This window comes from Pezoporus occidentalis, unplaced genomic scaffold, assembly GCF_034315485.1.
Source record: "Pezoporus occidentalis ecotype Australia unplaced genomic scaffold, CSIRO_AGI_Poc_V1 ctg16, whole genome shotgun sequence".
In the NCBI taxonomy this organism is placed as follows: Eukaryota; Metazoa; Chordata; class Aves; order Psittaciformes; family Psittacidae; genus Pezoporus; species Pezoporus occidentalis.
The window spans coordinates 3,260,905-3,286,974 of record NW_026913425.1 but is presented as its reverse complement, the minus strand read 5'-3'; the positions used below and the strand labels follow the sequence as shown (position 1 = coordinate 3,286,974).

Genomic DNA, 26,070 nt, shown 5'->3' with positions numbered 1-26,070 from the left:
CACTGGGAGTGAGTGAACAAGTTACCTGACTGGGTTTAAACCACGACACATGGACAGTGGGATTGAGTGCGCCCTCAGCAAGTTTGCCGGTGACACCAAGCTGTGTGGTTCAGTTGATACCCTCGAGGGAAGGAATGGCATCCAGAGGGACCTCGACATGCTTGTGAGGTGGGCTGATGCCAGCCTTACGAAGTTTAACCATGCCAAGTGCAAGGTCCTACACCTGGGTCAGAGCAATCCCAGGCACAGCTACAGGTTGGGCAGAGAAGAGATTCAGAGCAGCCCTGTGGAGAAGGACTTGGGGGTGTTGGTCCATGAGAAGCTAAACATGAGCTGGCTGCAGTGTGCGCTTGCAGCCCTGAAATCAGGCATATCCTGGGCTTCATCAAAAGGAGCGTGACCAGCAGGTTGAAGGAGGTGATCCTGCCCCTCTACTCTGCTCTCGTGAGACCTCACTTGGAGTATTGTGTGCAGTTCTGGTGTCCTCAACATAAAAAGGACATGGAACTGTTGGAACAAGTCCAGAGAAGGACCATGAGGATGATCAGGGGACTGGAGCATGTCCCATGTGAAGACAGCTGAGAAAGTTGGGGCTGTTCAGCGTGGAGAAGAGAAGGCTGCGTGGAGACTTCATAGCAGACTTCCAGTATCTGAAGGGGGCCATAGGGATGCTGGGGAGGGACTCTTCATTAGGGAGTGTAGTGATAGGACAAGGGGTAACGGATTGAAACTTAAACAGAGGAAGTTTGGATTAGGTATAAGGAAGAAGTTCTTTACTGTGAGAGTGGTGAGGCACTGGAAAGGGTTGCCCAAGGAAGTTGTGAATGCTCCATCCCTGGTGGTATTCAAGGCTGAGTTGGACAGAGCCTTGGGTGACTTGGTTTAGTGCAAGGTGTCCCTGGCCATTGCAGGAGGGCTGCAACTTGATGATCTTAAGGTCCTTTCCAACCCTAACTGTTCTATGATTCTATGCATTGCACATTTTAGATACTGGTTTTAAAAAGTATTTCCATGAAGTACAGAGCAAGCTTACAGGATGAGATAAATCTAGTGATGAGGATAGCTAGCAAAATAGAATTACTTTAAAAAAATACTTACAGAATACTTTGAATAAAGTCTCACAATCAGCTGAATTATGTTTTGGGGAAGAGGCATGGATGTCAATGCTTCAGACTCTGATCTTTAGTGTTACTTTCATACATCAGATGGATAAGTTTGGTATTACTAAATCAGTGTTTTTATTAGTGGCTCTTGAATAACTGATGGCTTAGCTGATTTTTGAACTGTGCTTTTAATAATATTTTTGAGTGCATGGTCGTCCTGCAGTTAAAAAACGTAAGAACAAGGCTACACAAGGGACATAGGAGGACACAAAAGCAGCACTCATTAAAATGTATAGATTACTTGCATGGTAATCAGCTCAATTTAATTCCTCTTGGTTTTGCAACCCATACTCTCTAGTAGTTACAGACTAGTGACTTGGAGAAAACAAGGTGACGAAAAACTCTCTGGTAAAAAACCTTATGGTAGTATTCAGTGGAGTGACTGAAATACTTCGAAGAGTTCTTAAATTGCATTTAGTATATATGTAGTTGAAGATGTGTCCTAGCATCGTCAGAAATGATAGTTGAATAAACTTGGCTTTTGAAAAACATGCACAGTATGGCAGAAATGGTAATACAAATTTATGCAAAATGTCTGGATTTGCAAATTAATGTTATAAACATCGCTGAAAATACTGCTTTCTTTTTTTGAGAAACTGGTATAGTATGCTGAATTATGTTGTGATAGTCTGTATAGTCTCAAAGTCTGTTTCAGAAGGGTTGTATACCAGTTTGTTTACATTCTGAACTATAAATCCACTAAACTAGTGTATGAACTCAAGGCAAAATATTTTGCCTACTTAAAATTAGGGGTTTGTGGGCTTTCTGAAAAAATAATGTTCTAAGGAGGCTATCTGTATAAGGCAGGCTGTGGTAGCCTGAATCAGTGAGGAAACTGAACTCTTGCTGTGAGGTTGCTGATTAGAAAATTGTGGCATGTATCTGATCACTTAAATTTGCCTGTCTGCAAAGTGAAATGCTTTAACTTGATTTAGCATTTGAGCTCACTTGCTTAAACTAGTTTTCAGATAACTAGCAGAACATATCTTGTTAATTTTATTTTATTTTTTTTTTTTAAAAAAAAGCTTTCTTTTTGAAAGTGAACATTTTTTTAGCCTGGAGCTCAGCCAGTGAAGCAGAAGTATAAATAAAGGTTCCATGATACACAGGTGGATAAATAAGGAAGGTATAATGCAGAGTGCACAGTTTAGCTTAATTCTGTCAATTACCATTGTAAAATACTTTAACTTAGTGGTTTAAATGCTCTTCTATATACACTGATATGTGTCTGGGGAAAAAAAAACCACAATGGAATAATCTCAGTCATTCCTCCTGCTCTTGCTATAGCCTTACTCTTCTATGATTTTTCTCTTCTGAATACTACTTCATTTTTCATCATTCTCCATAGTTCTGGAAAAAAAATTCACCACTGCTCTTTGCAGTACAATGACGTTATTGTTCAGTCTTCTTTCTGTATGTCCTAACATCTTGTCTGCTTTTTCATTTGTTACTTCCTTTACAATCTTTATTTAATTGTGTATGTCATTCTCCTGTGTCTTGATAATCAAAACCCCTGTTTGTATTGCTAGTCACAGGTTCCAGATATTTTAAGGAATCTAGACCATCCAATCTAAGTTAGTTTGCATATATTAACATTAAAGTCCATGTCAGTATTCATTAGGATAAACCAAATAAAACTATAAAGCCCTTTTTACACCCGAGTGCTTTAACTACATATATATGGGGCTGTACATCTGGAATTAGAACATATTTTGAGAAATAGTGCTGGGTTTGTGTTACCAGCTGGGAGCATAGTTAAAATGTGTAAGACTAACTTTGAGAAATCCCTGAATAGATCATGAAGCTGAAATGCGTACTTTCTGGCTACTACATCTAGAAGGCTGTGTTTGGAGTTAGTTGTTTGGCCTCTTGGAATGTTTCAAAGAAACGTAAGTTGAGTGAGCTGAAACAATGCTTTATGTCTGGAGCTATTCCTCTTTGTATATTGCCTCTGCCATCTGTAGTACTCCCTCAACTTACTTTCTTTTGTTCTTATAGTTAATTGACCAGATGTTATAATATCTCATGTTTTTCTCCTTTTCTGCTTCTTACAAGACCTTCTAAAAGAGAGGTAATAAAGGGAGCTGGGGAGATGTCACAGATCTCTGCCTAAGTTATAATGTGGTCTGGCCTAAGTCTTTTTCTGTCAAGTTTTGTCTCAGCTGTCTTCAGAAAGACCCTGGAACGTATTAAAGATCCTTGAGGACTATTTCTTTATATAGAAGATGTATACTATATAAAACTTAAAAATCCTGTAGTTGCAGGAGTGTTTCTTCTGTCTTCTCACAATAAACTTACTTTACACTCTTCAAAATGTAACAACAGTCTGTGAACTTTTCTAGAGAAGAATGTTTCCAGTAGAAAAGCCTTGCCTCTCTGCTTTATTCTCACCTGCTCACAGGCTAGATGAGGCACTTCTTTTCAGTTTGTGTCCTCTGAAGAACTTGTTTTCCTCCAGAAACATATCCATGTGTTGTAGAAATGCATTCTTTTATGTTCCTTTACACTGAAGCAATATTGATGGAAATATGTTTACGCAATATGTTAAAGTTAATGGCTCTGCTGTTTCTTCTTCTTGTGTGCTTTATAACAACTACTTTTGTGAAAGCCATCGTAATTTTCCTAGTTGCAAAGCATTATCTGAAGTAAAGTTTGCAAAACATGAAAATGTACAAAAGCAAGTTTCATCATCATGGAAAAAAACATCTAATTGGTTTTATCATGAGGCTTGGATTCTTCTCAAAGAGAATATAGTTTTAGGAAGAACAGCTGGAATGGGTTTCTTGAAGAAGTGATTATTAGACGAGAAAGTGTAGATTTGGCTATGTGATCTAGTTGTGAAAAGAGAGGGTTTTTAGTTAGGTCGTACTTTCTCCGGAACTTTGAGTCCAAATCAAGAACTTCCAGACCAAAAAGTGAGTTTGAGAAAATGTTAGGGAAATTAGAAGCCTGTTAGATTAGACAACTATGTCAGAGTTTCCTAATTTTTAACTAAAACAAATTTTCACTGAATCAAAAATAGATACCATGTTTGTAAGAAGTGCCAACTAGATGGAAACATTTCCTTTCTTCACTGTCCAATTCTTTGGTGCCTTCTCTTAGTCATATTTAGCATGACAATGGTAATATAAAAAATACATGTCTGTTTAGTCTATAAAGTGACCTGTGCTCTTTTATGGACTACAAAAGGAAAAGCTGCTGGCATCATAAAGGCATGCAGTGAACAAAATGAAGCATAAATGTGTTATGCATGCATTGCAAACAGTAATGGAATGCAGAAAGGCAAAAGAGCTTCCTTTAATTCCATGAGAGTATTGTCTTATACCAAAGTGGTTAATTATTGAATGCAGTATAGAAAACAAAGTCTTCAAAACTCATGAGCCTGCTCATGTTGCTGTTGAATGGTCCACATGTGTTTCCCTTTTCCTTTTTAAATTCTTAGCTAGGGAAAATGAAGTGGTCATTTCCAGCATGAAGGTATTGTACATGTAGAGGAAAGCTGCTGTATATTCTTCTTAAGCTGTTAACCTCCAGGGACAGGTTCCCAGTCTTTTCTCCTCAACTTTTCTCCCTATTACACCTGTGGTCTTACCTTAGTTAAACTACCTTCCCCTCACCCTCGTGGTCTTGCTTTCTAGTTCCTATGATAATATACAACTCTAAATAGTGTAAATGTATCCAAATTAATGTTATTTAAATCGAATATTATGATTTAATATATATTTGCATATATTTGCTGTCATGGCATGTTGGTGAACTGGAACATAATGCTTATACAGCCATTTGGAAAGTGGAACCTTGTATATTTTACCACTATGTCTTGGTTGTTTATGTTTGGTTTTCCCTTGTGACTGTTTGTCCTGCCCCACAAGGATCACAAGCATAAATTTCATTAATTTTCTAGGTAGGTTGCACTTCAAAACTGGTAATTCTTCTCTCAAGTGGTCAGTGGCTGTCAGTTTTTATACTCACGATGTGGCTATTGTTTTTTTTTCACATTTCCTCAGAGTGTGTCAAGGTACATGACCAAAAGTGACTGTATGCCGTTTGTCTTTCAGTTTGTCACAGTTAATTTTTTTTTTTTATTATAAAGAATGATAATGATTACCTTTGAAAGTTTGCTAGCAGTGTTTATTTTACACTGTTTTTTGTTTGCTTGTTTTGAGGGGGTGGGGTTTTTTGTTTGCTTGTTTGGGGTTTTTTTTGTTAATAATTCTGATTTTCTTTGTTGCATTTCTTGATGGAGAGATTGGATGGTAGAACATACTGGCTGGATGGGAGGAGATTGCTCTTCCCATGGGGAGCACTGTAACATGTTCAGGTCAGTGGAGAGGTTCTTAGAGGCCACAGGGTGTGTATGTCAGGCAAGGCCAGAAAAGTAAGCTTGGAGGGAAGCAGGGAGCAGCAGACAGCTTGACCCTTGAGGCTGCAATTTCCAGGGTAGCAAAGAGGACTCTTAAATTTTGCTGCCACTCAGTTATTGACAAAAGTGGGAAGTAAGGACGTGTCTTCAAGAGCACAATGGGGTCTGTGTTCATAGAGTACCTTTCTGGAGCCTCCGTCTGACAAGTCTGCTTTCCCTAAAATTGGATCGTGAAATATTGAAGCATCTTGACCGATTTTCCTCTTCCTTGCGTGAGAATATCTGGCTGCTCTACATGAAAGACTACCTATATTTGTAATACGCAGTGCCAAGATCCTGACATGCTGATAGGTACTTAACTTCCATGAATTTTATTTTTTAATTCATTTGATTCCTACTGCCCTGTGAGTGGTCTGAGCAAATGGCCACAGGGTATTAACTAGGCTATCCAAAAAGTAACAAAGGTATCTGTGGCTGAAGACTACTACTTCAGGAATCAGCAAGGGAGCCTGGGTCTTCAGAGCATTTGCAGCTCTTGATTATTCTTGAACTTTCTCATTCTGAATTTGTCATCCTGAACCTTGATTGCCTCTTGCTGGCAAAGCTGTTAAATGGTTCTTGAAACAAGTATTCTGGCCTAACAGCTTTAAATGTGAAAGGAACAAGCTTTTCAGCTTAGGGTTTGTCCTCAGCTCCTAGCTAGCCACCTTTTTTAAGGAACCAGCTTTTTCACCTGTTACAAGACTGTTCTCCACAGGTGCATAGATTCTGACTTGACCTGTTCCCCTTGAAGCAATGAGAACCTCCTCTCTTGTCATGGTTTAACCCTGGCTGGCAGGGTTAAACTAAGTAGTACTGGCAGATGCTAAGCAGTACCCAGCTGCTCACTTGCTTCAGTCTGTGAGATGGGGGAGAGAATGGAAAGGCCAAAAATGAGAAAATTCATGGGTTGAGATAAATACAGTTTAATAGGTTAAGCAAAAGCCATGTGTGCAAGCAAAGCAAAATAAGGAATTACTTTCTATTCACCACTTCGCCATTAACATTAGCAGGCACGTGTTTAGCCATCCCTAGGACAGCAGGGCTCTATCACATGTAATGGTTACTTGGAAAAACAAGTGCCATCACTCCAAACGTTGCCCCTTCCTTCTTCCCACAGCTTTATGTGCTGAGCGCAATGCCACATGGTGTGGAATATCTCTTGGGTCAGTTGAGGTCAGCTGTCTCAGCTGTGTCCCCTTCCAGCTTCTTGTGTACCCCCAGCCTGCTTGCTGGTCCGGTGGCATAATAAGCAGAAAGGCCTTGGCTCTGTGTAAGCACACCTCAGCAGTAACTGAAACATCCCTGTATTACCGGCAGTATGCTTCACAAATCCAAAACAGCCCCATCCCAACTGCTGTGAAGAACATTATCACAGCTAAACCAGCACATCCGTCCTCCATCATTTCATGGCTTCAGAGCCAGAAAGATGCAAAGTCCAAACATGAACCTTAGCAGTCTTTGTACTTCATCTTTGTAATAGAAGACACTCTAGAAGAATCATAATATATTCATGTTCATGGTCAGTAATTCTAAAGAGTTCAACTGTCTTGCCAGATAACAGGCTGTTTAGATATAGACTATAAAACTGCTAAGCATCAGGGCAGGTCAGCTCAAGCAGCATTTGGGATTTACATCTGTCCTTTGTGTCTTTTGGAGGCTCCTTTCAGACTTCTGTCAAGCATGCCACTGTTGCTGCAGGCTTAAGGCATGATGTTGGTCTGTTCTTGTTCATGCAATTATTTGGGGTCCTCCTTTCAGACAGTAGTCATTTGTGGAGTATGCTGCTTGGTGTCTCCTAAATGTGAATGTGTACATGAACAGATGTATAAAGGGAAAGTATACATCAGTAACTCTACCAGGTTGAACTGGTTTATCCTCATAAACATTTACAACCCTGTCATCTTCCTTGTTTCCCCAGTTTCTAAAGCTTTGCAAGATCATGACCGTCTACTTACGGCTGTGCATACATGTGCATACTTGTATGGGAATTAGTAAAGCAAAGGCTTCTTGGGGTTTTGTTTTTTTTTGTGCCTTGTTGCATGCATGCATACCCGGAGTATGAATGATGGCATGGGGATGACATACTTGGGATTGCAGTTCATGAAAAGGTGCTTCCCTTTTTTTGTTACTTGTAGATACTTGTTCTAGGAACAAAGATACAATTGTATTATGCTGTCCTAAATCTCTGTAGCTTGCACCATGTGTGAATAATGTTTTGGCAGGCAAAACTTCACGAAGAAATTCATACTTCAAGGCTTCTTACTCTCTTAGAAATGATACATACAAGAAGTTAACTTCCATTACTCAGTGACCCTGTGTCAATTTCAGTATCAAATCACCTCATCATTACCAAGGAGTAGAAAAAGGAAGAGTTTTAACTGTATTGGTTTTTGTCCTTCTTCTCAAAGGAGCTTACTGTTTCAGAGTAGTATGTAAATGGAAAGCATTAACCTCACCAGTCATCATTCACTAGTATGTACATAGTTTGACATTTATTTGGAAACTGTTGTCTGTTGACTCATAAGTATTCTATGTGGGATTCACAGAATCATAAAATTCTTTAGGTTGGAAAAGACCTTTCAGATCGTCATGGCACATATGTGCTCTGTTGAATTATGTGTTACAGCATATCTAGTAAAATTATTATTCGCTTACTGTTTGTCCACATTTTTATTTTGTCTATTCCCTTTTAAAGGTTTTTGGAAATATTGAAGAAGTAGATCAAAATACCTTATTAAACTACTTCAGACATTTTTCAACAAATTAAGAATTACTTAGAAGGCATCTATGTGTTTTTACTTGTAAAAATCACCTCTCTAAGATGTGGGATAGGCGACTGTGCAGATATCCTGAACAGTCAGTTAAAAACCTGCTGTTCATAGCATAACTATACAGTGGAATGGCTCTCTGAGACCAAACAGAAGATTTGTGAAATCAAGCTTAGTATTTGAGGCACTAGAACTTCACGTTAACATATCTGGGGACATAAAAGATGATAAGCACTTTTGGGTTTGGGTAGTTTTGTATATACTAGTGAGGTGTCTTCTTGATTGATGAAAAATATTGACAGTTGGCTTTGGTGTTACAGGAGCAGGCTTAAATATTTAGTTGCTTAGAAACAGTCTGTTGTCTGTGGTAGGACTATACAATAGCTTCTAAAAGCTGTAAAAAAAAAATCTAGTCTGGGGAGAGTACGTTATTTTTTTAATATTTTTGAAAAGAAACTCTAAATCTTTTACTGGCTTCAGATAGTTTCCACTTCAAAATAAAATTGCCTTGATCTTGTCAATGAAAAGATACTTGGATTCCCAGGCACTAGAAAATACGTTCTAAAAAGTCATCTATAACAAAGAAAAACTACGAAATTGTTGATGATTACTTACCATTACCCCAGTACATCCACTGTTTCCAGCTTCATTCTGACTGAAGAACAGTCATTTACTTCAGAATGAAATATTGCAGGCTGGAAGAAAGCCTGGGGGAAACATGCTCATTATCTTAAGGTAGTAAGATATTTAACAAAAACGATACTGACAAATCAAATGTACATTTAAGGTTTTGGTGCTTCCAGTAACACTAGCAATGAAACTGTAGAGTTACTTTTTCAACAGAAAGTGACTTCAAAGGGGCTTTTTTTCTGTTGAATAGAAGCCAGTAGTTTTCTCTCTCTGCTGCACCCTCCCACCCCCCTGGCCCTCTTTTTTTATCTTAGCCACCCTGAAACTGGTCACTGTTGGCAAAATAGCAACAATTAATTGTGTAGCTAATTGTGGACTGATTTCTTTTCAGATCTCAATAGAGAATGACTACCTAGGACCTAGAAGAATTGAGAGTCTGCAGAAAGAAGATGCTGACTGGCAAAAAAAAGCTCACATGGCTGTGCTTTCTATTCAAGATCTTACAGTTAAATACTTTGAAATAACGGCTAAAACACAGAAAGGTAGTTACAGTCTACTGTCAATCAAATGAAAGATCTATAAAATTTATCTCATGTTTAGCATGTTCTGTATTGTACTGCGATTTTTTTTTTTCCATCAGTGCTCCGTGAAGAAAATGCAGTTGTCATTACCATTTGTTTTTACTTCTGTGTCTATTCAAATCTTTCACCAAATAAGCCTTTTCAAAACATCATCAGAAGTGAGCAGAGTAGAAATCTTACATAAAAGTTTCATAATCACTTTCTCAATGTGATTGTATTAGCTGCACGTACATTTGCAAAGAATTTAGGGACCACAGAATCCTGATGAATTCTGTCCTTTATACTGGATATGGCAGACGACCACAGTAAGTGCTTATTACTTTTCAGCTCATTTCCTTTTTCTGTCTCCCCTTCCTTTCAGTACTTTTTTTTTCCATAGCTCTAAATACTAAACAACAGCTCAGTCTAAGTGAAAACTGCTCTGTTCTGAAGTCTTGGATATATAACCTTGGGATTTTTATGCCTGAGGAATGCAGGAGTTTTACTGTGCAGTAAAACCAGGTCATATGACTTGTCACATACATCTGCACTCTGATCCTTGTACGATTTGCCAGTTTACTGGGACAAACACACCTGAGAATGTGGTTCCCTGTCACCTCTTTTAGTAGTTTGGCTGCAGGTTACCAGTCCCACTGTCTTCCATGCCTGACTGTGAGTTCCTGTTTCTTTCTTTGTCTTGGTGGTAGTGATTGTGCAACCAGATGAGCTATATCCCTGAGAGAAAATCTTCTTTGATGGGTTTCCTGTCATCTCACTGCATGACTGCTAGATCTGCCTCAAGAGAAGCAGTCACTGCAAAATGATTCCTTTCAATGAAAACCCAAGTTAAGCATAACATGAAACTCTTCTTTTGAAAAGTGACTAAACCAGTTCAGGCATGTTGGGATGAGTTTAATTAAGGCAAATTCTAAATGTATTTAATCAGTTTGGTTCCTTTTTTTACTTTGACAAAGGCAGCAAATAAAATATTCCACTGGTTGAAGAACAGTTTACAGTTACTTTTTTTTTTTTGTGTTCACATACTTGTTTTTTGTGGGGAAAACTGCTGAGAAATGGAATGTCTGGACACTGTTTATAACCATAGAACTTTGGTATACAGGTTGCTTGCCTGGGAGTTTTTTTGGCATCCTGGTGGTGACAGGGTGGTCTTACGTACCAAATTACTAACAAATGGCAGAGGAAAACCAGAGGAGAATATAGAAGTATTTTTTATTACCTGTCAACAGTGTTTAATGTGTTCTAGCACCTGGGGACTGAACGCTACCCATTTGACTGTGTGACTTGCATGGCTTTAGTTTTGCAAAGCTGAGTGTACAGTATCGTGGTGGTTCTATATATTAAAAGCAGTGAAAATCTCGTGTGTCAGCTTAGATGTCTGCGGCTCAAGAAAGAAAATCTGAATCAGGCAAAGGACTCTTGCTACTCTGAAGGCTTCCTGAGAAGATTATTCTTACGTTAAGAACAGATTATAATTTGTTTAGTTAATTTGAAGTAATTTTGTGAAGCAACCTTTGAGTTTAAAGATAGCTGTTATTTAATTTTAATTTAGTATTTTCACAGAGTTGCACTTGGTCAAGCTGCAATTTTTGTTTTAAACTATAATTCTTTTCACTCTGTAGATCTGTTTAACCTTATAACTGCACTATAGAAATTATTAAGGAAAACTGGAGACTTCAGTAGCTGATGAATGGCCCTTTTAGAAGCAGGGGAAAATTTGGGATACAGTTTAAAACCACATGGTAGCATTAATGAGATATTTCTATTATGTTAGGAATTCTGAACCAGTGGTTCAAGTTTTCAGGTACTGTGTGTTCAGAATGGTCCCTTTTGGATAACAAAAATCAGAATTGTAATGATAAAAGGATCAACAAATAGCTAACTGCAGTTTATATGAATCCTAAGAGTACTTGTATCCTGGATTTGAAAATTAGTACTCTGTGGGTAACTACTCCCAGCTAAGAGAACTTTGAATGCTTTTGTGTACAAATGTGTGCATTGCCTCTGCAGTAGGATCACTGGTGATCTGAGGAGTAGACTGGTAAGCTGTCTGCCTTTTCTTCCACTGTAGCTGTGTACGATCGAATGCGAGCAGACCAGAAGAAGTTTGGTAAGGCAGCATGGGCAGCAGCAGTGGAACGTATGGAAAAACTTCAGTATGCAGTTTCTAAGGAGACTTTGCAGTTGATGCGTGCAAAAGAAATCTGTTTGGAGCAGAAGAAGCATGCACTGAAAGAGGAGGTAATTGTTTGTACTAATAAATAGAAAAATAAAACATGAAGAAAACCCCAAACCTTAAAGAATGTTGATGTACTTAGAAGCAGATAAAGAAACCCAAACAACCCCAACAAAACCCAGAGCTGAAAGTAATTTTTTTCCAGTTTTTAATAATAGAAGTCTGTATTTGAACTTCCGTTACACTTTACCATGTTAGACGAAGTTGCAATGTAGGTGTGGTGGGTTTTGTGCCACTTACATTTTCTGTTAATCTTTTTCTGGTTAGTGAACCATCAACACAGTTTTTACTGTCAATGTCTACAGATACCTACTGAGATGAATAAAACGAAGAGAAGGGATAGGACAGAAGTCTGCTGCTATGTAATCTCCATGCATTAGCTCCTTGAAGCATAACCACCTTTTCAGAATAGTTCTAACATTCCAGATGGAAGTTGTCTGAACATTAGTAAATATATAGATGTTGTACTATATTCTCTTTGTCTCTGCTTACCCTCATTATTAAGGCAGTCTTCCTGTGGGGGTTGTGCTAGCTACAGCTTTTCTGAGGAAAGAGTGCATGCATTAAACTGTGTTTAGATGTCTTAGCAGAAAAAAAAATATTTGCTGGGTTTTATGACACCTCCTAAAAAAGCTACAAATCCTCTTTTAAAATTTGCTTTCATACAGATATTTGGTGCTGAGAACTTTTTGTCATACTAATGTCAATTTACATTCTGTCCAGTCAGTGGTTTGTTTTTAGAGCACATTTCAAATGTTTTAGCAAAATTTCACTAAACCAGTGGCTCTGTTGTGAGAAGGTTATCCAGAGAACTCAAGATTGTAGTGCTGTATAGACTGGTGGGTTTGTAAGCCTGATAGACTATATGCCTATCTTAGGAGATTCTGTAAAAGACAGCGTGTTCTGTGAGGAAGAGAGAGTACCTGCAAAACCTGGACCATGGAATAAAAATAGTTCGCTCCATTTCAATGTTCTTCAGAATTAGAAGGCTAAGAGCTGAAACCTAAGTTTTTCAGGCTGTTGCCATTTTTATCTTGATGAGAGAACTAGGAGTACTAATTGGAAACACCATACTGAAGATCTTCACGTATTCATAGGAGCCACATGTAATCTTTTCTGTAGCACATCTTATTTTTCTCCCAGTGGAAACCTTCTGTGAATTATATTGAATGAGATCTCAGTCTGGTAAATAAGTAAGTGTTTGTTTAGATGTACAAAAGCATTAGGGGTTGCGTAGGAAAAAGGAGAGGTTTGTTGTAGTATACAATAACAGGTGAGAGGCTCTGAACTGAGAGTTTGGGGCTTTTTGGGGATGGAGAAATGAGGAACATCTGATGGGCATGCATGGGCATGGTGGTTTGGCATGGTGTATTGTTTGTCAAGGTATGGAGAGCTATGGATCAAAACATGATGATGGGGAGATATGAGAACCTTTTCTAGCAAACTATTTAGCTACTGTTTTCTAGGCATAGAAGATAAACCCAGGATATTCCCCTAAAAAGACCAGAATGCTTGAGAAACTAATCTATCAGGATTTGAGTTGAGGATTAAGACAGAAAGAACAACATTTCAGAACAAAGACCAGGTTTGACTGTTTATGAGGACACTCCCGGTGTTCAGCAGGTTGTCTATGAAACTTTGAACATTTACACTTGGAAAAGAAAAAAAGTTTATATAAACCAGTGATACACCCTTTTCAAGAGGAAAAGATCTTACTTTTAGTGTCTGAAATTTTCCTGATTGCCCAGGATGCCAACTGTGAGTAAGTATCTTAACTTCACTTTTTTAATGTTTTGTCCTGTAGTATCATGGCCTGACTATAATTGACTCCTCATACTTAATAGGTTGGAGGAATACTTTTGTTAAACAAGTTGCAATGTATGAGTGAGAGCCTGCCTTTTATCAGTGGTCCATGTTTCCCTTAAAATAATTCAGAATTTCTTTAAAATTATTTTCTGTTGGTTTTGAGGATGAGTTTCTGTATGCACACTGAAAGACTTGAGTTTTTCTTCTGAATTTTACTCCCTTCTGAGATTTCTCTGTCAGCAATAGTGATGAATTAAAATGAATACTTGAACTGGAGAACAGTCAGAATTCACACAGGGTGGATTGAAACATGGCTTTGAATTCCATCTGATAGTAACAGATTACTTAAAAGGCTGGATAATAGAAAATGTAATAATAGTTATTCATATATATTGCTAGGAAAAAGTTGTACGAATTTTTACTGTGAATTGCAGGTTAATTACTTTGTAAATGACAGCAGATGAGAATGACCATGTTCTTATAATCTGGCCATAGCAATGTGAGCCACCAATACAGCAGAGTACTACAGCAGCAGATGCTCTCCAATCTGTCAGTCAGGTATTTCCAGAAACAGGGTAAGTGTTAGTGTCACTGCACATGGAGTTGTGAGATTTCTTCCACATCTTTCTTCCACATATTTCTGGTCACCAAAGAAAGATTGGTTCTAACTGGAGCAGTTACAGACAGGACTACTACAGTGATGACAGGAATGGCAAATCTGTGTTCCCAGAGAAGTTGAAGTTGTTCTGACAAATAAAATGAAGGCTGAGATAATAGAAAACTGCTTTTCATAAAAATACTAAAAGGAATAAATACTAGTCAAGAGCAATGCATGTTGTTGTTCAATACTGGCACACAAACAAATGGTATTATCTGATTGTGAATACACTGGAAATCTGGAAGATGTTTCCTGGCAGTTAGGAGGGAGTATTTGGAACAGACTTCCAGTGGGAGTAACGAACACAGATTTTTGTGAAAGCTTTTTGGTTTTTGTTTTTACAAAGAATAAGAACAACAACAATAACATGGAGATTATTTTAAGAACACACATTATGAAAGCAGTTCATTTTGGATTTGTCTGAAAGTATTCTGTGATGGAGGAAAGCTGGATTTTATGGCACTCACATCTCTATTTCATGTTTGACTATATTTCTATTAATTTTGTCATCTGTCCCTTTAGCATGGGTGCTCATAGTTCTTGTCAGAGGTTTTCTGTATTAACATATCTTAGTAACCACACGTGGGTTTACAGATGATATATTTCTTCCTTAGAACTGTTAATTTAAGTTCCTGCTTAAGTTCTTCACTTAAGGGCCAGGCAGATTTAATTATTTGCTTGACTTAATGCAGGAAATTGAACTCTGATCGCCCCAGTTCTAGTTCTTGTCCACCTACAGATTGTTTATTCCCTGTAACATTCCCACGTTAAAGTTCTTTGTGTTTCTTTCACTAGCTGATCAGCCTGACACCTACCAAGGAGGCAGCAAATTACTAGTACAGATTAGATAGCAACTTGTAACATTAAGAATTGAATCACTCTTAAATTTTTAACAAGAAATGTCAGTCTTCCTGAGAGTGATGGTACTGTTTTGAATTACTGTATGTATATAATATCTCACATGAAGTTTTAACATAAATTATTGAAATTAAAAGTTCTCATTTTTCTTTTTCATGAGAGGCTATCACGTAGCTAGGAATCTTTGAGAGACATCTGACAGTATTAAATTCCCATTGCTGTTGCACCTGAAAGTTGAATATAGTGGTGGTGTACACCTAAAACAGACCAGGTAGCTGGCAGCATCTGGAATGTATACTTGTAGGGCTAAGATCTGGTTTTAAGATGGGTCCTTTAGCAGGCAGACACCAGTGCAATGGAATGAAATACTGAGCTGCTATAACTTGATAAGCTGATACTTCTGAAGATGGCACGTTTGTGTCTCTATTCTGTCTTTATACAAAAACTTTGGGCTTAAATTTGGAAACATTTTGTTTTTTTAGGAAAAATAAAAAATAAAAGTACGTTTGAGTGAATTTCACAGTTCACTGTCAAAGCAAGTTGTGGTAGAACTTTGAATGATGTTGCCTTAATTTAAACAAACAAACAAAACCAAAATAAAAAGAGAAAACCACAGGCAAAACAAGCAAAAAAAATCCCCACAAACCTGACACATTTTGTTGCTATAGTATATTTTTTTACAATGAGAAAACTCTTTAGAAATGCCAAAACCCAGGATAACCCTGCCTTACCAATGAACATTATCATTTCTATATGGAAAAACTGGCATGTTCAAGAGTCAGTCTTTTGTCTTGAAAGCTAGCTTCCAATTCACTCCAAATATGCCATCATTATATCATTTACTGCTCTGGTCATAATTAGTAACTTAATATGGATGCAGAGTAATAGAATGGCATAACAAGACATTTTGGTGTCACACTGGACTGAAACATACATTATTGATTGGAAGATTTATGATACTAACTTAAGGACTTACTGAGCCTTTCGCATTAATAATTGCCATCAGTAAATACACAATAGAGTAGAAGAAATTGACATTACAAGAACTGATTCACAGGTCTTCTGTCTATTCATCTTACATGAAAAGAAACATACAGAACAGTTTCCTTAGTTTTTAGCTGAGCTGTGAAACCCCTCTTCTGAATGGGTAATGATGCAGGTTCTGAAAGCATAGATGCTATGAAAAAAAAAAAGGGATAGGACAAATTTATGAAGTAAAATCCAGTAAATCTGTTCTGTGTAAAGGGCAGCAGTGTGGCTTAAGCTGTGCTGCAGGCTGGTGAGGTTTCACCAGGAGGTATCACTGCACTGCCTACTATGTTTCATTTATGTTTCTGGCCATTTGTGGTTAAACTTTGTCCAAAACTGGGCAGTGAGTAAGATGGATCTTTGGTTTAATTCAGTAGAGGTATCTTTCTGGTTTAGTATAGTTATATTTAAGCATATAGAAAAAAGGTCAGGTATTAAAGATGTCTGAAAGGGTGTGGCTGATCAAAACCTTATCCTCTTGATGTGTTGTTCAATTTTAATGTTACATTTAGTGTACAAGACTCATGTGGTTTTGTTGTTTATTTTTGTTCGTTTGTTTTTGTGTTTTCTTTCTTTCTTTTCATTTAGATGCAGAGCCTGAAAGGTGGTACAGAAGCCATAGCCCATTTGGACCAGTTAGAAGCTGACTATTATGATCTACAGCTTCAACTATATGAAGTGCAGTTTGAGATCTTGAAATGTGAAGAGCTGCTGTTGACAGCACAACTTGAAAGCATCAGAAGACTGATGTCAGGTGCTGCTTTGTGCATTTTAATTAAGATGTAATCTGCAAAAATATATTTCTGTTTGTAAAAGTCTAGTAAAGCCTGTGGGAATGAAATGTGAACAGACCATATGAACTTTTAACATCGGGCTTTTGACATAGGTATAGTTAAAATTTACACCCATTCATAAGGCAGATACAGAAGTTTTAGTCTGGTTCTCATTGCCTGTGTTGGAAATAAGCATTTAAGATATTATGTAAGTTTTGGAAAACAAAATTCAGAGAGGAGGAAATTTCTTAATTACTGGACTTGTCTCACTAAAAATTTGCATTGGTATTATTAATTTCTTTGAATTTTAAAAGGTATTCCTGCAAATCAGAGTCCTTCAGCTAAACTTTGAAGCTTGTTGTATTGCCATCTCACTAATTCAGAGCAGAGATGCATACCTTAAGTTTCCAAAACCTACTACACCTTGTGTACTTACAAACTATGGAAATAGTTACTACTCATATACTACTACTATATAACTATTACTACCAACAATAATGATAAGGGAAGTAACAAGGGGAGAGAACATAAAACTTAAAGGGGAAAAAAAAACAACAATAAAGAACAATGATATACAATACAGTTGCTCACCATCTGCTGACCGATACCCAGCACAGCCCGAGCAGCGATCTGCCCTTCTGCGTGACTCCCCCCAGTTTACATACTGGGCATGATGTGCTGTGGTATGGAATATCCCTTTGGCTAGTTTGGGTCAGGTGTCTTGTCTCTGCTCCCTCCCAGCTTCCTGTGCCCCTCCACACTGGCAGAGCATGAGACTGAAAAATCCTTGATTGGAGAAAGCATTACTTAGCAGCAGCTGAAACATAGATGTGTTACCAGCGTTGTTCTCAAAATAAAGCTGAAACACAGCACTGCACCAGCTAGTAAGGAGAAAAATAACTGTTACATCTGAACCCAGGGCAAGCATCTAAAACATATAGTCATCTCTTAATATGTGTTGCTTCTTGTGCTGTCAGAAGAGAAAAGAATAGTCTGTTGCATCTTCTGTTGCCCTTCCTTTTTAAAGTGTACTTACAGTCAGTAAAGTAATAGCATTTTAAATGTACATGTGTCTTGGTGATTTGTAGATGCTGTTGCTGTCCTTTATTCTTGAACCTTAATGGCTCTGTAGAGATATTTCAGAGAGTTCTGGGTTCCGTTTTGATTTGAGGGGCATCAGCACTACTGCTAATGAAGTCCTAACATAATTTTTTGAGAGCATGATTTGATTTGACTGCCAGCTGGTTGTAAGCTAGAAGAAAACCATTTTATTTTGCAAATTCAGCATACTGGATCTGAAAAAGTATCAAATAATAATAGATTGATATACCATAAATAATAGTAGTATTATTTTACTGTCATTAAGCAAACACTTGCACTGAAATTCAGGAGACATGAATTTATTAGGTTAAAATTTTAAAGGGTCTTACCCTATCCATACGAACTATTCGTACATCCTTGTAAGATGGTTTTGTGGTAGATGCACTTGTAAACTCCTATCTTTAACATTTTGTGAAAGTGTTCTAAAACAAAATTTGCATGTAATTGCAATTGAGGCTGAGGTCTCAAGGTGGGTTCTAGTGACTTTGGTAGTTTTATGTATGGATGAAACTGCTTTGTTTTCATTTTGTTTTTTTTTAACCTCAGCACTGAAGTAAAGAGTCCAGTAGATCAGGTCTTCTTAGTTTTTATTTTAAGGTTGATATAGTGCTGTGCTTTTTTTTTCTGGTCCTGCCATGTCTCCTGAGTTGAAATTAACATGGCAGTCACAATTTTAGTTACAGCAGAGACTGTACACGCAAATACCATGAATTGACAATAGCTTTTAAAATGGAAAGTGCCGTGAGGACAGCTCTTCCAAATAATCTACTAGCAGAAATAGGAGGAAACTACAGTCTTGCTGAAAGCAGTTGTGAAGTTAAAATGAGGTTTGGTGGTGCTGCAGAGTATGTACTCGATAGTCATGCCAGCTGTATCTGTCTGTGTCAGCCGTAATGCATATCCTGCTTGGTATATTACAAAAATATCCAACTTGGTGTAGTGAATAAGGAATGAGAGGCCTTTGCTGCTTCTTTATTCCAACATTTTGCAAGGATTTATAATTGTTACTCTTTCCTTCTTGGCAAGAGATGAGAAGGCAGCATTCAGAGATGAGCTCAATGTTACAGTACATGCTTCACTCTGGAGGCTAAAAATCATGAGTGTTGATAAAACTATTGGTAATGACCTCCTTTTCAGGCTTGTAATGCTCTAAAGGATTGCCTTGATATTACCTACCTTCTGAAACCTCTGAGCAGATGCAGTAAATGGGAGGTCGGAATTCCAAGAGTGTTTTTCGTCTTTTGTTGTCTGGTTCCCTTTCACAAAATTACTAGTTGACAGAGGTAGGATAAACTCATGTTAAAGACTTCAGAAGGAGCCCATGTATCCTGAACTGCATAGTGAAAGCCAGAGGATATTACTGCTCATCTTGGGTCCATTGGTAAGAGACCCAGAGACATATGTGGACATTGTAATCAAGTTAGACTGTGGACACAAGTGTACATTTACAGTTGTGTTTGGGCTTTTTCGATGCCCTGAGCTTACCTGTGTAGCAGGCTGTGCTTCATTGATATTGATTCCTATTCTTCATAAACAGAGCTTTGCTGTTTAGTGCTTTTCCTCTGACCTTTTGATTTTGGTAGTCCTCTGAAAGGACTATAGCATTCTTCTATATTAAGTCTTGCAACTCAGTAGGAGGATTGTTGTTGAGCAAAACAAAATGTTAATCAAATACAGACTATTGATTTGACTTTTTCATTGCTGACATTTTAAAACAGAGAAGAGAGATGAAGTGGTGTATTATGACACTTTCGAAAGTATGGAAGCCATGCTTGAAAAAGAGGATACGGTAACATCTATATACTTGCAAAAAGAAGAGCTGCAAAAGTTACAACAAAAAATCCGCCAGCTGGAAGCACGGCGTGGACGTATTTCAGCCAAGAAAGCCTACCTCAGAAACAAGAAGGTATTATTAAATTGCAAATTTCTAGCATAATTAGCAAATTTAATAAAACTTCAAAAGATTTCATTTCAGATACAACTTCTACTAGAATTTTCATGGATTATATTTACCACTTAGTAGACATCGTTTTATGCAGTAGCATATATTACTAAACTGATACTTAAGATGCAGTTTACCTTTTAGTTTTAAAGGAGTCTTTAATTACTTTGGAGGCAACAAACTTTCTACTGACTAATGAGAATAATGTGAAAAGTATATGCTAGAATGCATGTTTCTACAGAGAGTAGTTTTATATATATTTGCAGAAGAGAATTTTCAAGGGTGTTTTCTCACTAATGAGTTCTATTTTCATTTTCTTGCCTCATCCTTTTAAATTTGCATCATGTGTCATTGATACTCTGTGCTCAGCAGATATATATGAAATACGGTATATAGTCTTAATTTTTAAAACAAGGTGTACTGCTTGGGACCACTCAACTTTTTCATGCATCATATTACTGGGAAGTTGTGCAGAAAATTGTTTAATATAGCTAATGTTTTGAAGTTGTGTATACGTGTATGTAAATATGTTCATTCCTTTTTTCCAGAATTACTCATTTATTATTCCCTAGCAGTTTGTGGTTACATCAATATCATAGAATCATAGGTCAGAGTTGGAAAGGACGTTAAGATCACCTAGTTCCGACGCAGGGAACTAGGCAGGGACACCTCACACTAGACCATGTCGCCCAAGGCTCTGTCCAGCCTGGCCTTGAACGCTGCCACGGATGGAGCATTTACCACTTGTTTGGGCAACCCATTCCAATGCCTCACCACCCTCACAGCGAAGAACTTCTTCCTTATATCTGACTTAAACCTCCTCTGTTTAAGTTTAAACCCATTACCCCTTGTCCTGTCACTACAGTCCCTGATGAATAGTCTTTCTCCAACAACTTTGTAGGCCCCCTTCAGATACTGGAAGGCTGCTGTGAGGTCTCCGTGCAGCCTTTTCTTCTCCAGGCCAAACCGTCCAAATTTTCTGAGCCTGTCTTCTTATGGGAGGTGCTCCAGCCCCCTTATCATCCTTGTGGCCTCCTGTGAACTTGCATTATTAATGGGTGAGACAGCTTAATGAGTAGAATAGATCAAAGTTTTGAGGGAGCATTGTAATACTTGTTATGAAATAGGTATACTATAGGTTATACTATAATCTATATGCAGAAGTCTCAGTTGAGACTATTGTAGATTGGGGTCAGGGGTTGGTGTAGTTCTGTGTTCTCAGTCGTGTGCCCTGATGCAGGAGATGGCCCCTTCACATAAATATTTCTAGTAGGTTGAGGATAAAGCCTTCAGGTTTTGCCTCCCCTTCATAATTAGTATAATCTATTTCTGTACTTCAATCTGAAGCATAACAGCAAACAAAACAGTAGTAGATACATTTTATATTTTGGATTCTTTTATATTTCTTCGGTCACTGTCCTGTCTCTAATGAACACGTTACAGAGAAGACTGCAAATAAGTTACCATAAAATAAATGTCTCTTGTTTGCCAGTTATGGGAAGTAGCTTGCTCAGAGTCACTGAGTTTCTTTTATGTGAGTTTGTAAAAAGAAAAAGTACCAAGAAGCTGGGCTTTTTAGTACTTTAAGGAATAGATCCTGTCATGCTATGCTAATTAACATAGGTTACATTATAATAGTTATGCTCTTTTCTCCCGAGTATGAAAATCACTGCTGACATTTTTCAGAGTAGACAGCCCTGTTTTCAGAGCAACAGCGTGGTTGCTGTTCCTTAATTCTGGGAGGTAACAAGTTAAGAAGCAATCTGAAGCAGGAATAGAGATTTTTTAGCATGCCTTCTTATCTGTAAAGTGAGCTAACCACCTTTGATTGGCTTACTTGTTTCAAGGTTATGCTATGATAAAATATCTTGTTTAAACTGAAGGAATCAGTTTTGTGCTGTAACATTAGTTGGAGCCTGTGCAGTGAGACATGATTCAAAGTTGTATGTGGCAGTATTGCTCATCTGGGTCTGTGTGTGGGAGTAATATAGTCATGTCTGCTCAACATTGTGCTGCAAGAACATGGCTGTACTGTTTTCAGGACCTGAGGTAGTGTCTTCAAATGGAACTTCACTGCTGGAAATCACAGCATGGGCATCACAGCACTCTCACAACTAGTTCCGGCTCTGCTGATTCGATTGCTCAGCATAGCATTATCTGCAATTGAGTGCTGCAGTGAGATACTTAGCTTTCAACTTCTAAAGAAATCACAGATTAGAATAATGTGTATTTAAACTTGCAGGGGGAAATAAAAGATTTTTATTTGAGCAAAAAGAATAGGTAGAATCTGGTGTTACACCATTTTGTGGTACTTGTTGGGCAGAAAAGAACACAGCCACTTTGATGGATATTTGTTAGAGGTGTTTACTGTAGCTGCACTTACTATTGCCAGGAAATTCAGAGCTCTGCTAAGTTTACTAGTAATTACTTGAAAATCAACTCTTGTGGCTTTGATTCAGACATAAACAGCGTTTTTTCTTGAGTGATCATTCTAGTGATGTTGCAAAACATTGTTAATGAACACTATTTATAGTGTCTGATGCTAGGAGTTGTACTTTACAAAACTGGGAGGAAAAAAGGGTTCTTGCTCTGAAGCACTTGCAGTTTAAAACAGAACAAAGATACAGATAGGATGCAAAAGCAGACTCTACATAGTGGAAATGAGTGTGGTGGTGACTGAATGCTAAGTGGAAAAAAGAATGTTTTGAGGGTGCATTTGGAAAGTACATATCATGGTAAAATTCTCAAAGTCTGTCTCAGTTAAGAAACTTTTATTGTTGAACTGTGATGAGTCTACTTAATACTTTTCATATTCTGTTCCTGATCGTGCTTGTTTCAGCAAAGTATCTTAAAAGAGGCCTGTATGCAAGTGTTCTGTTTTGGACTGGGTTGGTGAGGCTTTGGTGGGGTTTTTATTTTTTTTTACCCTTCCCCAACACCCCTGTTGTTTGGGGTTTTTTGTTGTTGTTTTGTTTGTTGTTTTGGTTTTGTTTTGGTTTTTTACCTTGTCAGTTTTGCATTTAAAAATGGAGAAAGCTGTGCACTAAGTAGTATATATCACAGTCCTATGATATACTTAGAAATTACAGTCCTTGCTTGTTACTAAGATTTTGGCAAATGAGGATTGCCTTAGGATAATGCCTCCTTTCTAGCACAGATACCATCATTAAGAAAACAATAGGAAATGATTCTCTGTCATCAGTTTGTGTTTTTTGGTTGTTTTATCATCTGGGTATTCAAAAACATTTTCAGTTGAGTTAATACAGTGAAAGGGAATCAATTACTCTGTGTAGAATAAGGCTAAGTGTAATACATATATAAGCGTCTGTGACTATAGTCTTTATTAATCTTGTTTTTCAGAAATTCCTTCTCTGATTTTGCAGTTGATGCTTTAATTTTTTAATGATGATGTCAAATAATTGTGTCAAACCTTTATTTAGAAATATTTGCTAAATGTTTGTTAGAAAGCTCATTCAGTCATGATTCTGAATAATTGAGACAGGATTTTTCAAATAATACGGTTTTAGAGAGGTTGATGTTCTTGCACTGTACTACCATGAGTGTAAACTCTTGATGCTTATGATTTTTCATACAAAACTATTTGCCTTTTTTAAGCAGTCATTTCCCAACGTTCTTTTATGTTGATGACAGTGAGTTAGTTATTACAAAATGGGGTTGAAACAGTGATCTCACTACTTATTTCTTGAAAGCTAGTTACAGGTTTTTTCATGCAGGATGTTGCTTTTGTTATCCCAGTCTACCCCCTGCTGGCTGTACAGTAGTATTAATTAGGTTATCATATGGAACAAGCAACTGTCTTTTTTTAGGGAGTTATATTTGTAGCAAAGAGTTAAGGAGTTAAGATAAAAAAAGATAGTATAAAAGGTGTCTAGAAAAGTATCTTTGAAAAAATAGAGTTATGAAGAAATTGAATTATTTCACTTCCAGGAAAGGTATTCCTTATTGCGAGCAGAAGCAACTGGTTAGTGAAGCTGGGATACGTTCATAATATGTGCTTTTATCTGGGAAGCTTCTTAATGTGCAGGTGTGTCCGTTTTAATAGGACCCCATCACTAATTTGCAGACGTGCAGTTTAAAGCATAGCCCATGCCAAAATAGTTAAATACAGTGACAGCTGGAATAGGGTTACTTGGTATGCTTTCAGATTACTGTTACTACTACTACTTCAACAGAACTTAATGGCATAACTACACAAAAGGCCTATAGTATAGTAAAATTCTGCACATACTGAGCTTACTAAATGATTAACTTGCATAATTTTCAATATTAAAGCAAAGCTCACTGGAACTACTTAAATACAATACTAATGTAGATTTCTTCTATGTATACTACATGTTTCTAGTCTTAAAAAAGGTAGCTTATCCAGTGATGAGGATTGAAATGGCTCCTCAGCTCTCCCTTTTTTTGTTTTCAATACATGCAAATTTGATACTATGAAATAGGTTAGCAGATTAAAAGAGAAATGGACATTATTCTTCCTGATGCTGTCTCACACAGTAACAGTTGGGCAGCATCTTTCTTGAAGTGTGGCTCTCACTGGACATAATGCTGCTGCTTCTGCAATGCTGAGAACGAAGGGAAAGCACTTCATCTGTTCAGCAGGCTGTATTTCTGCTCATTTAGTCCATTATGATGCTTTCCTTTTTTGCCAGAGTTAGTTTGTTTATGTTCAACTTGTCATCTGCCATAATTATCCAGATAATTTTCTTTAATGCTGCTACCTGGATGGGTTTTTTCTTCATCCTTGTTTGCAGTTACTTAATCTTGTCTACAAGTAGAACCTTGTATTTGTCCTTGTGAAATTGCGACCTCTTTTTTTTTTTTTTGACCATGTCTGTAATTAGTTAAGATGATTCAGATTTCTAATCCTGTGCTGTAATATGTTTTCAGCCGCTCCTAGTCTTTTTTATTATTTCAAGAGATTTAATTACATTAAAGCAGGTTGTTTATTAGTACAAAGTCAGCATCAAATGTTTTGTTTTGTTTTATCCTCTCTACATGCTTAAAATGGCTTTCATTGTTGCTTTTCATCAGAAAGATTTAAATACTGATTCTAAAGAGAAAATGTTTTATAAAAGTCTGCCTCCCAGGTACTTACGAGTCAGAAACTCCCAAACCTAACATATATTTTCTCATTATTTTAATACCTTTTTTATATCTCATGACATGTATTCCTCATTATTTTAGCAGACAGTTGAACTTAGCACATAACTAGGGAATAAATTATAAAGGTAAATCAGTGGTAGTATTATGAAAAGTCTTTCAGATTTTCTTATAATATTCTGAAGCTATTGCTGTGTCTTCAAAATGCATTAACTTTTCCAGCTGTATTAAGTCAACACTTTTTGTCATTAAAAAACCCCGAATTCCACAAACAAATATAAAAAACAAGAGTGTTTATCTATACGTATACGTCTCTGATCAAGCTGGAACAGTATTTCCACAGAAAATTACTCTCTTTTTTGTTACGTGTATATGGTAGCAACATGAATAGTCTTAATGTTCAGGAACTGTCATGGTTTAAACCGAGACAGTAACTCAGAACCACAGCTATTTGCTCACCTCTTCCCTGTCCCTCCAGCTCCTGGCAGAATGGAGAAGAGAATCAAAAGAATGTAGACCACACTGGTTGAGATAAGAACAGTCCAGTAACTAAAGTATAATATAAAAGTATTACTACTAATAATAGTGGTAATAATGATAAGGGAAGTAACAAGGGGAGAAATATAAAACTAAAAAGGGAAAGAGGGAAAATAAACAGTAAACAGAAGTGATGCACCATACAATTTCTCACCTCCCACTGACCAATGCCCAGCCTGACCTCAGCAGCGATCTGGGCCTTCTGGGTAACTCTCTCCCGTTACGACGTTATGACATGCTGTGGTATGGAATACCCCTTTGGCTAGTTTGGGTCAGTTGTCCTGTCTCTGCTCCCTCCCAGCTTCCTGTGCCTCTCTGCATTGGCAGAGCATGAGACTGAAAAGTCCTTGATTGGAGAAAGCATTACTTAGCAGCACTGAAACATTGGTGTGTTATCAGCATTGTTCTCAGACTAAAGTCGAATACACAGCACAGCATCAGCTACTAACGAGAAATGTAAAC

At 37.4% G+C, this 26,070-nt stretch overlaps 1 protein-coding gene across 2 annotated transcripts in view; it reads left to right on the top strand.

Moving 5' to 3' along the window:
- Window positions 1-26,070, top strand: part of JMY (junction mediating and regulatory protein, p53 cofactor) — a 61,826-nt gene that overhangs the window by 25,305 nt on the left and 10,451 nt on the right. For both annotated transcript variants that reach the window (XM_062612408.1, XM_062612406.1), the window contains 4 exons: window positions 9,358-9,508; window positions 11,616-11,785; window positions 16,720-16,885; window positions 19,724-19,911. In XM_062612408.1, coding sequence (XP_062468392.1) covers window positions 9,358-9,508; window positions 11,616-11,785; window positions 16,720-16,885; window positions 19,724-19,911 — 675 coding nt within the window. The remainder of the gene's footprint in view (window positions 1-9,357; window positions 9,509-11,615; window positions 11,786-16,719; window positions 16,886-19,723; window positions 19,912-26,070) is intronic.